General features: G+C 39.7%; 1 protein-coding gene across 1 annotated transcript in view; it reads right to left on the bottom strand.

The window, feature by feature from the left end:
* Window positions 1–12,823, bottom strand: part of LOC109423300 (WD repeat-containing protein 48 homolog) — a 53,638-nt gene extending 40,815 nt beyond the window's left edge. Inside the window, exon 1 of the mRNA XM_062854201.1 lies at window positions 12,021–12,823. Within this exon, the coding sequence (XP_062710185.1) occupies window positions 12,021–12,288 (268 nt within the window). The 5' untranslated portion in view covers window positions 12,289–12,823. The remainder of the gene's footprint in view (window positions 1–12,020) is intronic.
* Window positions 12,824–13,299: the final 476 nt, after the last annotated feature.

Below are 13,299 nucleotides of genomic sequence, written 5' to 3'. Positions count from 1 at the left end.
CGAAGGAAGAACTCACATTTTGCGAGTTTGTCGGGAGTGGGATTCGATCCCAGGTCCTCGGCGTGATAGTCAAGTGTTCTAACCATCCCACCAGGTCCGCTCCACTAGGGATCCTAGTATTCCTTCAACAATTACTGCAGACATTGATTTCTTCATTTTTTTTATCCAGGAATATTCCTACAAAAATTCTTCCAGGTATTCGCTAAGAAAGCTCTCCTGAGATTCCATAAAGAGTTCCTAATGGGGCTTGCTTCCGGGATTCCTCATCGGGTTTTTTCAGAAATTACTTCAAGAGTTCCTCCAGGGATTCACCGGAAATTTCTTCTGTTATTCTTACAAAAACGAATTCCGAGATTATTTTAAACATTTCTAGAAGAACTCTTATTGGGATTCCTTCAGAAACTCCCGCAGGAATTAATTCAGGATTTCAGGATTTCCTCAGGAATTTCAGCGGTTTCTTCAGTATTTCCCTTGAGAACTATTCAGAAAATCCTCCTGGAATTCCCTCAGAAATCGAACTTTGTATTTCATCAGGAATGAATCTTGAGATTCCTCCAGGAACTCCTTCGGAAATTCCTCCCGGATTTTTTTCAAGAATTATTCCAGGTATTCCTCCTGGCATGCCTCTAGGATTTAATTCAGGCATTTCTCCAGAGACTTCTGCAAGAGTTCTACCAAGAATTTCTCCAGGTATTACCCCAGGTATTTCCTCAGGAATTACTCCAGGAATTTATTCAAGTTTGAATCCAGGAATTCTTCCATGAATTCCTCCGAAAATTCTTCCAGGAATTTCTTCTCTAGGGTTTCCTCTGCACATTCCTCCAGGATTTATTTCATGGATCCCTCCAGGAATTCCACCGATGATTCCTGCAGTAATTCCTCCAGAAAAACCTCCTGGAACTCCACCAGAAATTCCTTTCTAAATTTTTCTAACAATTTCTCCAGGAATTCCTTCAGAAATTTCTCCATGGATTCCTTCCAGAATTCCTCTAGAGATTCTTCCAGGAATTCATTCAGGGATTCTCCAAGATATTCTTTTAGGGATTCCTCCTGCAGTTCTTCCATGAATAAATAAATAAAAAGAAAATCGCGTTAAGTACTGTTCCTTTGAATTCCACGAAGAATTTGCATCCTTTGACAGATACGTATTTCGGCCTCAACTGTAAGGTCGTCTTCAGTGTCTTGTACTTGACTCGACTATACTGCCGTGAATCGCAAGTCAGTCCCATATGTAAAAAGTAGGCATTGAGAAAATGGCCTCTGAAGTTTTCAAATTCGATTTCTATGCGAAACTCTAAAAAATCGTCATGAATTGAAAACTTTTTCGATCATCATGAAACTTTCACATATTGTTTCAAACGTGAAAACGTAACAGTGAAAAATATAAAACTGGCTAAAATAGTGTTAGGTTTTGTAGTGGAGGGTGCACAAGTTCGTAATGGGACTGACTTGCGATTACATTTCATTATGGGACAATCTGACTTGGTGTTGTTTTTCAATTTTACTGAACAAACTATATATTTTTTTGCACGCAGCTGAAAGATCATCCGAAGAAAGCTCGAAAACGGCCATTTACTCATTTTTGTCCAAAATGCAGATGGGACTGACTTGCGATTCACGGCAGTACAAGACACTGCAGACGACCTTACAGTTGAGGTCGAAATACGTATCTGTCAAAGGATGCAAATTCTTAGTGGAATTCAAAGGAACAGTACTTAACGCGATTTTCTTTTTATTTACAGATATTCCCCTAACAAGCCCAGGTTAATCATCATTTCCATGAATAGTTCCACGGATTTTCCCCAAGATTTCCTATAGAGATTTGTCCAGGAATTCCTCCTGAGGTTCTCCCAGAATTTGTTTCAGGGATTCCTCCAGGTTTTTTTTAGCAAGAATTCCCCCAGGGATTCTTCCAAGTAATTCTCTAGAAATTCCTCTAAGGATGCCTCCAGGAATTCTTCAAGAGGATACTTTAGTATTACCCCAAGAATCCCTTCAGAAAGTCCTCCAGGAATTGATCCAGGAACTCCGATAAGAATTCCTTCAGAAATTACTACCGCAATTCCTTCAGAAATTTTTCCTGGAATTCCTCCAAAAATTCCTCTGGGAATTCCTCTAGAAATTTCTTTTGGATTTTCTTCAGAAATTTCTCTTGGAATTTGTTCAGAAATTTCTTTTGGAATTTCTTCAGAAATTCCTTTATTAACTGCTTCCAGAATTTCTCTCGAGATTCCTCCAGGAATTCATTCAAGAATTCTTCCAGGGATAGTTCCAAGGAATTTTGACAAAATTCCCTTACAGATTAATCCAGGAATTCTTCCTGGGATTCCGCATGGAATTCATCCAGAACTTCCTGCAGGAATTTGTCCAGAACTTTCCAGGCATTCCTCCTGAGGTTTCTCCAGAAATTGCTTCAGGGATTCCTCCAGGGATTTTCAAAGAATTTTCCCAGGGATTCTTGCAAGAATTTCTCTAGAAATTTCTCTAAGGATTCCTCTAGGAACTTTTCAAGAGGTTTCTTTAGAAATTTCTCCATGGACTCATCCCGGGATTTCTCCAGCAATTCATCTAGAGATTGCTTCGGGAGTTCTTCTAAAAACTCCAAACTCCACTAGATTGCTCCCAGAATTCTTATGAAAACTCCACCAGGAACTCCTCTAGAAATGTATCCAGATATTACTCCAGGCATTAGTCCAGGAATTTCTCCAGGAATTTTTCAAGGAAATTCCCCTGGGTTTCCTCCAGGGATTTCTTAAGGAATTTCTCGAGAGATTCCTCCAGGAATTGATACAGGCATGTCTCCAGGAATTTATCCAGGGGTTACTCCAGGCATTCCTCCAGAAGTTCCTCCAGAGATTTCTATAGGGATTCCTCCAGGCATTCATCCAGGATTCTTTCAGAAATTACTACCGCGATTTCTCCAAGAATTTATCTAGAAAATCCTCCAGGGATTTATTTAGAAATTACCCCAAGAATTCCTCCCGGAGTTTATCCAAGAAATATTCCAATAATTCTTCCTGGGATTCTTGAATGATTTCCTCCTGAGATATCTCTAGGAATTCCTTTAAATATTTTATCTGGAATCCTCCAGGAAATCCTCAAGGGATTCTTTTAAAAATTTCCCCACAAATTCTTTCTGGAATTTATTCAAGAATTATTCCAGATATTCCTCCTCTCCTGGAATTCTTCCAGGATTTCATCCAGGCAATTCTCCAGGGACTCCTCCAGGAGTTCTACCACGAATTTCACCAAAAATTACCCCAGGTATTTCTTCAGGAATACTTTCGGTAATGTATTCAGGAATGGATCCAGGAATTCCTCCAGGAATTTCTTTGGAAATTCGCACAGCAATTCCTTCAGGAATTGTTCCAGGAATTCCTCCAGAAATCCTTCCAGGGTTTCCCCCAAGAATTAATCCAGGAATTTCTACTCCGCGGTTTCCTCTACACATTCCTCCAGGAATTATTTCATGGATTCCTACAGAAATTCCTCCGATGATTTCTCCAGTAATTCTTCCAGAAATTCCTTCTGAAATTGCTCCTGTATTAGTCCTCCAGAAATTCCTCTGGAAATTTCTCCTGGAACTCCATTAGCAATTCCTCTCAGAATTCCTCTAGGAATTTCTCTAGGAATTTCTTTAGGAATTTCTCTATGAATATATTCAGAAATTTCTCTATGGATTCCTTCCAGAATTCCTCTAGAGATTCTTCCAGGAATTCATTGAAGGATTCCTCAAAGAATTGATTAAGAGATTCCTCCTGGAATTCATCCATGAATAGTTCCATGGAATTTCCCCAAGATTTCTTATAAAGATTTGTCCAGAAATTCCTCCTGAAATTCTACCTGGAACTTGTCCGGAAGTTCCTCCAGGAATCCCTCCTAAGGTTCCTCCAGAAATTTGTTTCAGGGATTTCTCCAGGGTGCCTTCCAAGAATATCTCCAGGGATTCTTTGAAGAATTTTTGTAGACATTTCTCTAAGAAATTTTGCGGGAATTCCTTATGAGGTTTCTTCAGAAATACCCCAGGAATTCCTTCAGAAAGTCCTTCAGGAATTCATGTAGGAATTCCTTCTGGAATTCCTCTGGGAATTCCTCAGAAATTACTACCGCAGTGTCTCCACGGGCTCCTCAAGAGATTCCACCAAGATTGACCGTAGGTATTTCTTCAGAAATTCCTACAGGAATTTCTTCAGAAATTGATCCAGGAATCCCTCCAGGAATTTCTTCGGAAATTCCTACAGCATTCCTCCAAGAATTTCTGCAGGAAATCCTTTAGAGATTGCTTCCGATATTCTTTCAGGAGATTCTTCAGGAAATTCTATAGGAATTTTTCCTAGGGATTCCTCCGGAAATTCTTTCAGGTTTCCTCTAGGAATTAATCCATGAATTTCAACTCCAGGGATTCCTCTAGAAATCCGTCCAGGAATTCCTCCAAGAATATACCAGAAATTCCTGCAGGGATTCCTCTAAGGATTCTTCCGTGTGATTCCTCCAAGAATTCCTCCAGGAATTCCTCCAGAAATTCCTCTGGGAATTCTTCTAGAAATTTATCTTGGAATTTCATCAGAAATTTATCTAATGCTCCAAGCTTTACTCCAGAAACTTCTCCAGGGATGCCTCCTTCAGAAATTTATCCATTAACTTTGGAGCCAAGGGCTGAAAGTCTCTTTAAAAAAGACAAATCGATCAATCAATCCATTAACTTTTCCAGGGAATCCGCCAGGAATTTGTCCAAAAAAATTTCTAGGATTTCCTCCAGAAATCCATCTTGGAATTGCTGAGAAAATTTGCTTATGATTTCACAAAAAAAAAATGTGCCTATGATGATTCGTGCTATGATTTTTCAAAGTAGGTGGTGTCTGTGGAAAATGTTTGATTTTCACTGGAGTTTTCCGGAAAATTAGGCGACCCTGATTTTTTCAATTTAGTTTTTCAAATATATATGATCCCTACCTAATTTCATTAACCTTCAGAAACTTCATACCAATTTGTACGATAATAAAAAAAATCCCCTAATGCTCCAGGCATTAGTCCAGGAACTTTTCCAGAGATTCCGCATGGAATTTTTCCAGAAGGTTCTCCCGGATATCCTCCAGAAATACATCTAGGAACTCCTCCTGTGATTTCTTGAAGAATTCCTCTAAGGATTCCTCCAGGAATGCATCCAGAAATTCCTCCAAGGATTCATCTAAAAAGTTTTCTAGTAAGTAGTTTTCCAGGAATTCATCCAAGGATTCCTCCAGGTATACTTTCACAAATTACTCCAGGGATTCCTGCAGGTATTGCTCCGAGAATTCTTGTAATTATTTCTTCCGAAATTTCTCTCGGGATTTTTTTAAAAATTTATTCAGCGGTTAGTTAAAAAATTTCAGTATTCGGTTCATAATGTTTTTCAGGGATTCACCCCAGGGTTTTTTTTTTAGGATTACTTGTAGATTTTTTGATTAATTTGAAGGATTTCTAGAGGAATTCCTCCAGCGATTTGTATTGAAATTCTTTTAAATAATTTTAGAGGGACATAGAAGTCAAGAAATTTCCCAAGAAGTCATCCAGGAATTCTTTCACAATTATCTCATGAATACCAAGTCTTTTACAAGTCCAATCATGACTACCTTCAAACTTACGATTACATCTTGCAGCACCAGCTTTTAAATATATTAAAACTTCCTCAATGACCATTTGAATTTGTGCGTTGTTTGATAGACGCAAAAATACCCCTGGCCCACGAAATAAAAGAAATTAATAGTGACCGACTAGAAATCACCTCCAGCATTGTTTTAATGAATACACTTGCGTTTACGCTTCAGCTACGTACATCTATTCTCACTAGGAATTCACAAACTTTTGCTGGAATTCTATTGCAAATTCAACCAGAGTTTTTTCCCACATGATACTTTTTTTTTTTCCCCTCATCTGTAGAGCCTTTTAACCACTGCGTCCATTATTTAGGAATATTGTGGTATGACCCATATTTAATTTGGTGCTAGTCAAGTATCCTGTCACAATTGAGCTGTGATGGACAATGGTTGATGTAACACCTGATCCCAACTAGGCACAACTCGTTTTATAAAGTTTATTACCCTGTTGGGATTACTTCTCCAAATTTCCAAGGGCTCTAGAAACCCTTTACCAAATATCGCCAATCTGTGATGGTACAGCACTCCGCAGTTGCAGAGTAAATGCTCGGCAGTTTCGTTTTCCGTTTGACAGAAACGACACTCGGAGGATTGGATTTTTCCAATCTTACTTAGATGATATTTACTCGGGCAGTGGCCAGTCATCAGACCAGTAATTACCCTGAGATCTCTTTTGTTTAGATTCAGTATGGACTTGGCTTTTTCTGCACTGGGTTTTATGAACCTTTTTGCTTGCTTGGATGTATCCGTGGCATTCCAATTAGATTCTACCGTGGACATTTCCCAAGTTTTTAGTTTCATCCGAAGAGCACACTCAGGAACTCCACAGAAAGGTTCAGGGCCTACAAAGCTTGATGCCGCACCCTGTCTAGCTAAATTGTCGGCGTTTTCATTTCCCAGAATTCCACAATGACCGGGCACCCAGTATAAAGTTACCTCGTTCCTACTGGCCAATTGCTTCAGAGAAATAATGCATTCCCACACTAGCTTTGATTGACACGTGCAAGCTTTTAGCGCATTTAGAGCCGCCTGACTGTCCGAAAAAATACAGATCTTGGCAAACCTATAATTTCTTTTCAGACAAATGTTGGCACACTCGAGAATGGCTTGAACTTCCGCTTGAAATACAGTGGGACTGCATCCCATTGGTATAGCCTTACTGATACCGGGGCCAAAAACACCAGCTCCAGTATTTTCTCCCATCTTGGACCCATCAGTATAAAATACAATAGAACCTGGACGTAAACTTGGCCCACCAGCATCCCAAACATAGCGACATGGTTTCACCACTTTGAAGGGAACATCATAGTTGATCTTCGTTATCATCCAATCTTCTACTGTTTTTATGTCCATGTTTTATTTGAAGTCTTTGATGATCCTCAAATGTCCAGCAAGATCCCCGTCTAGGACTTTATTGTAACGTATAAACTGCAGGGCACTTTTTGCCGCTTGTAGTTTAACAAATTGATGCAATGGCAGTAAATTAAGAAGGGCATCCAAAGCAACTGATGGAGTGCTTTTCATTGCTCCTGTCATAGATATACATGCAAGTCTTTGTAACTTACTTAGCTTCTTTTGACAGGTTACCTCATTTGTTTTGGGCCACCAAACAAGTGAAGCATAAGTAATCTTAGGCCGGACTATTGCAGCATAGATCCAGTGAATCATGTTAGGTCTAAGACCCCAGGTTTTTCCTAAGGCTTTGCTGCAAACCCAAAGGGCATTGGTACTCTTGGTTAAAACATTGTTTAAATGAGAATTCTAATTCAGTCTTTTGTCCAAAGTTACCCCAAGATGTTTAACTTCTTCTGAGAACTGAATTTGAACTCCATCTAAAGAAGGTTCAGTAAGATTTATTTTTAACCTTCTAGTAAAAGGTACAATTACAGTTTTTGAAGGGTTTACGTTTAATCCCTCCTCTCGGCACCATTTTATGGTAACATTCAACGCAGATTGTAGCCGGCTAGATATCGTGTCGTCATATTTTCCACGTATCAGAATAGCTACATCATCTGCGTATCCAATAACCTCAAAGCCTTGATTGATGAGTTTTTTAAGGAGTTCGTCCACTACCAAAGACCACAATAAGGGCGATAGTACTCCTCCTTGAGGACAGCCCTTCACAGATCTTACTGATAGTTGCGCACCTCCAAGAACGGAAGAGATCTCTCGATCTCTAAGCATCGATATATTATCCATTCAATAATGCATTTATCCAAGCCCCTTGCTTCCATTGCAGAACGCATTGAGCTGTAGGATGCGTTATCGAATGCTCCTTCAATGTCGAGAAAAGCAACCACGGCTATTTCCTTGGCTTGAAACGATTTCTCAATTTTGCCGACTAGCGACTGTAGCGCTGTTATAGTAGATTTGCCTGTTTGATAAGCAAATTGAAACTTGCTTAGAGGCATTTCTACTAAGCTGGTAGACTTGACAAAGTCATCCACTATTTTCTCCATGGTCTTTAACAGAACACAAGAAAGGCTTATGGGTCTGAAGGCTTTTGGAGTTGTTTTGTCCCGCTTGCCAGCTTTTGGGATAAAAACAACACGAACCTTCCGCCATGCCTTAGGTATGTAAGCTAAAGTAATACTGGCTCTGAATATTTCGGTTAAGAGCGGACAAATCGCCTCTTTTCCATGTTGAAGTAAAGCTGGGAAAATTCCATCTTTCCCGGCAGATTTGAAAGGTTGAAAAGAACTCAATGCCCATTCGACCCTCGACGGTGTGAAGATTTCACAAGCTTTTTGATAGGCATTGGTCGACCACGCATGTCTTGCCTTATCCGAGTCCTGTTCTTCATCCGAATAAGGAATCGATCCTGGGAAGTGAGTTCTCATCATTACTTCCAATGTTTCAGAAGAATCAACAGTAAAACTGCCATCTTCCTTTTTAAGACTTCCAAGACCATTTGAATGGTCTTTCGAAAGGACTTTATGAAGCCTTGCAGCCGTAGGAGCGTTATTGATCTCTTCACATACCCGTCTCCAGTCCTTGCGTTTGGCTAGTCTCAATTCTCTGTTGTATTCTGTAAGGGCTTGTTTATACTGAACCCAATCAGATGTAACTTTTGCTCTATTGAACAACCGTCTTGATTTCTTCCTCAGATCAGCTTATCATTCCACCAAGGGACATCCCTGTTGGATGACCTCTGTCGGATTGGGCAACTAGCATGATATGATGAAATCATTTTATCAATAATCTCATCAGAGGCATTTTCCAACTGTGAAACAGACAAGATCTGCTCACCCTTATATGAATTTTCATTCATTAAATAAAAGCTGTAGAGGTCCCAATTAGTTTTCTTTGGGTTTCTATAGCTTTCAATTAAATTTGATCCGGCTTTATAATCGAACCTGATATGTTTGTGATCTGACAATGATTCCTCATCAGAAACATGCCAGTTCGCGATCTTATCTGATAGCAGATAGCTACAAAGCGTAAGATCTAAAACTTCCTGTCGAATAGCATTAACAAAAGTTGGAGAATTCCCTTTATTGCAAATGTCTATGTTAAGGTACGCACACAGCAAAATCTAGCCACCGCATTTTGGATAGAAATTTCTCTATTTTCAACGAATCGTGGCAATCTCTGGCGCAAATGAAAGCTTATTGTGTAAGGAATCGAAAAATATTTACTTCGGGATATATTTTGACATTGTGTTTAAAATAGAGTCAAGGGAACAAGAAGTCCTCGAAAAGTTTTTGCACAAACGTGCTGAAAATCTGACAATGTACATTAAAGCGACCGTCCCCGCAGACCTAAGTTAGCTTTCAAGTATTCGGTTCTATACATCATTACAACTTGGAAAGGTTGCAGATCAACTTAAGAGTAAGAAAAAATCGAAGTTTGGCAAGAAATACATAGTTTGGTCAACAATATGAATTTGTGGTTTGAAAAACCGAACTTTTAGAAATACATGTACAGCAAATCATCTTTTTCACTACGGGAAATGTCGGGAAAAATGGCTGGCACCCCTTATTCAAAAGCTTAGATATTGTGTATTGATTTGAATTGATTTTTGTCCCCTGTTTTTGGCGGAGAATGCTTGCGTTTGTATGCAGAAAACTATGTAGAAATTGTACTGCGTTTTTCCAAAAAACGTAAAATCTCATACACTTCAAAACTCAACCCAATTGAAAAATATTGAGTAACTGTGAATTGGAACCTTCAAAAAATGTCAAGAACGACAGCTTTCATCGAAAAATAAGATTGATTTTGACACAAAGGTGGTAAAAATTTCTTGGCATGCGGTCGAAGGTACTGTGCAAAACTTTACGGAAGGACTCAAGCTCAAAACTCAAGATGACGGATATAACAAGTCAAATCAGCAATGTCTTGATGTTGATTTAAAGTAAATTAATGCTTTTTTACGATGAATTGCTTTTGGTTTGGGAACAAGTTGGAATGAATTATTACTGCTTGATTTCCTTTGGCCAGATTTTGCTGTGTGCATACCTTATTAGACGAAATGTAATTCAGGAGATCCTCACCTCTTTTATTAATATCTGTACTGCTCCATATGGTATGGTGGGCATTTGCATCGCACGCTATTACAAATTGGGCGTTTATTTTTTTGCAATAATTAACAAAACTTACGACCAAAGATGGAGGCACATCATCAACGTCTCCCGGAAAATATGCAGAAGCAATGCATACCTCAGTTTTTCCCTGGATTGTTGGGACCTCCATTTTAATCGCAACAATGTCTCTAGTAATAAACTCAGTAATTGGGACAAATTTTGTTCTCCTACTTACTAAAATGGTTGTTCTTGGATTAGACTGACTTTCGTCGTACAAAATCCTACAATTCTGCGAAGAGCAACCCATTACCCTTCCATTATTTACCCAGGGCTCTTGAATTAAGCCCACGTCTAACTGTTCTCTAATAAATCTTCTGCTGAGCACAGCTGAAGCACCCTTCGCGTGGTGAAGATTTGTTTGGATAATTTTCAAGGTACTCATTTTTTTTACTATTTACAGGAGAAAAATAAGGTCCACTGCGTCATTGCTCCGTTTAACACAGTAAGGGCAAAATACTGTGGAGGGTGCCCTGGTACTCCACAGGCACCGTTAGCGGTTAGGTTTTTATTAGACCCCCCTAACCATCCATTCTTAGGCACGGTACGCATTAAGCCGCATGACACCATGAATTAGGGATCGCCTGTTTGGTGGACTCTTATCACCGGATCAGACAATCCGTAGTGATATTCTTAGCCAGTTGAAGGAACTGCTACCGCCACTACACGGCTATCTAGGCTGATCGGGAATAGAAATTAATATTGATGATCAACTTCTTTCGAGCCCGAACAGCCGGCCACATGATACTTGATTTCCATAAAGAAGCACTTAACCATATTTTGCAGTAATGCTGCTAGAAAATTCAAAGATTCCTAAAGATACCCATCCAGGAATTCCTGGAAATCATCATTTAGATTTAATTTCTCTGCGATTTAAAAAAAAAAAGAAGATGTACAAAGTATTGCTTTTTATATAATTCTGATTATATAATATTTCCAAACAAAACTAACTAATTACACAGACCATTTTGGACAATGATCTTGTAAAGAGTGACAAGTTGAGAATTGTTTCCAATAACTGTCAATTTAAACACATATTATGCCAAATAAATTTCTATTACTGTATGTGCAGTTGAAACCCGGAATTTTCGACTAGCGAAGTTGGATTTTTCTCCAAATCCGTGCGTCGGACCTAACTTCGGAAGTGGTACGCTGTATAGCTGTTTGCTATACAGCGCACCACTTCCGAAGTTAGGTCCGACGCACGGATTTGGAGAAAAATCCAACTTCGCTAGTCGAAAACTCCGATTTTCAACTAAATTGAGAATATAGATCTTTGTTTGTCACCACGACAGTGGTTTTCAGATTTTTTCCAATTTCCATATATAAAGTCATGAAAAATTTCTGGGGGGGGGGCCTGGCGGATTCTGGGGGGGGGGGGGGGCTGGCCCCCCTGGCCCCCCCCCCCTCTAATTACGCCAATGGTAACTTTTCATAAAAGAGTATGGCATCTTCAAAGACAGTATGCTGAAATGTTGTGATTCTCAAAATATTCACCTCAGCAGTACTGTCCCATAAATAGGACGCTGGGCGGATATGAGTTAATGATAATGCCGCTCACTACTTGATTTAGTGATAAAACTTGCTTAAGTTTTGCAACTATTGAATGATTTTTGTAAGAGAAGATTCAATTTTTATCTTAAAAATAGACCAAAACCCCTAAATCTACTCAAGCTTCACCAAAACTTCTAAATGAACTTTGAACTTCATGTCTAACCGAATGTTTTCAATTAAGAAAAAAACATTCAGATTATGCAAATACAGAATATTGGTCTATGTCCCCATATATGAAAAAAAAACTTACAATTTCTTCCTTGGCAGCACAGCACAATGTCGTTCACCCAATCGTTGTGGTGCTCCATGCTCTGAATGTACGGCTCCTGGGAGTTGTTTTGCATCGAGTTCCAAACCCGGATGATGGCATCCCGTCCAGCCGAGTACAGCCGCCCATTGATCGCGTCCAGCTGCAGGGCGTTGACACCGTTGCGGTGCCGTTTTTCCTCCGCATCTCGGATGACGAACGACACCTGCATCTTCTTCCGTCCGCCTTGATTGTTCTTGTGCGTCAACATCTTGCCGTCTCGTAATTGTCGTCGTCGTCGTCGCCGCCGCCGCCTCAGCTGTTTCGATCCGCTATCTATCTACTTCTTCTGGCGTTGCCCCACACCCACCCCGAAATCGAAACGACCGGACCTGACACACTACTCACAGGACAGTTACGCCGGGGTTCACTCCAGCAACCACAGGACGGAACATCTGGTGACCGATTTCAATCAGAGAAATCTCCAACAAGCACCGGACAACCCTTCCAGAGATGCGAATAAATTTTCTTCTTCTTGTGACGTTGTTGACGATTGCTGTTTGATCCACTTTTTCCTGCACTCAAGGAGCGCCGACGTAAATCCGAATCCGGCACAATTTAATCACTTATTCTAAAGCGCAATCACTTCGTTCACCTGGAGTTTCATATTACAAAGAGAAATTGGTAACAAAAAACGGAAATAACTCACAAATTACACTGTTTCGGATGATTTTTACGGTCGAAAAGTCGGAGAAAAAATTTTGATTTGTTTACGTGCCGAAGCCAGCGAAAAAAGTGATCCAAATGTCTGTCTCTCTCCGCTGGGAACTTTTGTGACTTTGACGTTTGTAAGAAATAGAGCTGGGCGTTTCTGTTTTTGATTATGTCGATAAAGAAGAATCCTCACAAATCTCGCGGGTATTTTCTAAATGGCATATGCGAGGGCATTATGGAGTTCAAACGGAATCGGAATCGCTCAAGTAGTTATTTCGGTTTAGTGCATTATTTTTCACCCGATAAATGTACAAGATGGTTCACGTATGATTAATAAATTCAATTACAATTAACCGAAATGGTCTAGAAATTGCAAGAGCAAGCTCCTCGGCAAGTTCCATTTGATTTGACATATCTTCTCAGCTCCATACTGGGGTCAAGAAAAATCTCATTTCTTGAGCGATTCCTTGCCTGAATTTTCACCAGGTTTTCCACACATCAACCCGGATAAAAAATACGATAGAAAAGCATAGGATTCTAATGTAACAGAACCATTGAAAACAATGCT

This window comes from Aedes albopictus, chromosome 2 (assembly GCF_035046485.1).
Source record: "Aedes albopictus strain Foshan chromosome 2, AalbF5, whole genome shotgun sequence".
In the NCBI taxonomy this organism is placed as follows: domain Eukaryota; kingdom Metazoa; phylum Arthropoda; class Insecta; order Diptera; family Culicidae; genus Aedes; species Aedes albopictus.
Note: the sequence above shows the minus strand (reverse complement) of the source record. Positions and strands in the feature narration are given on the sequence as shown.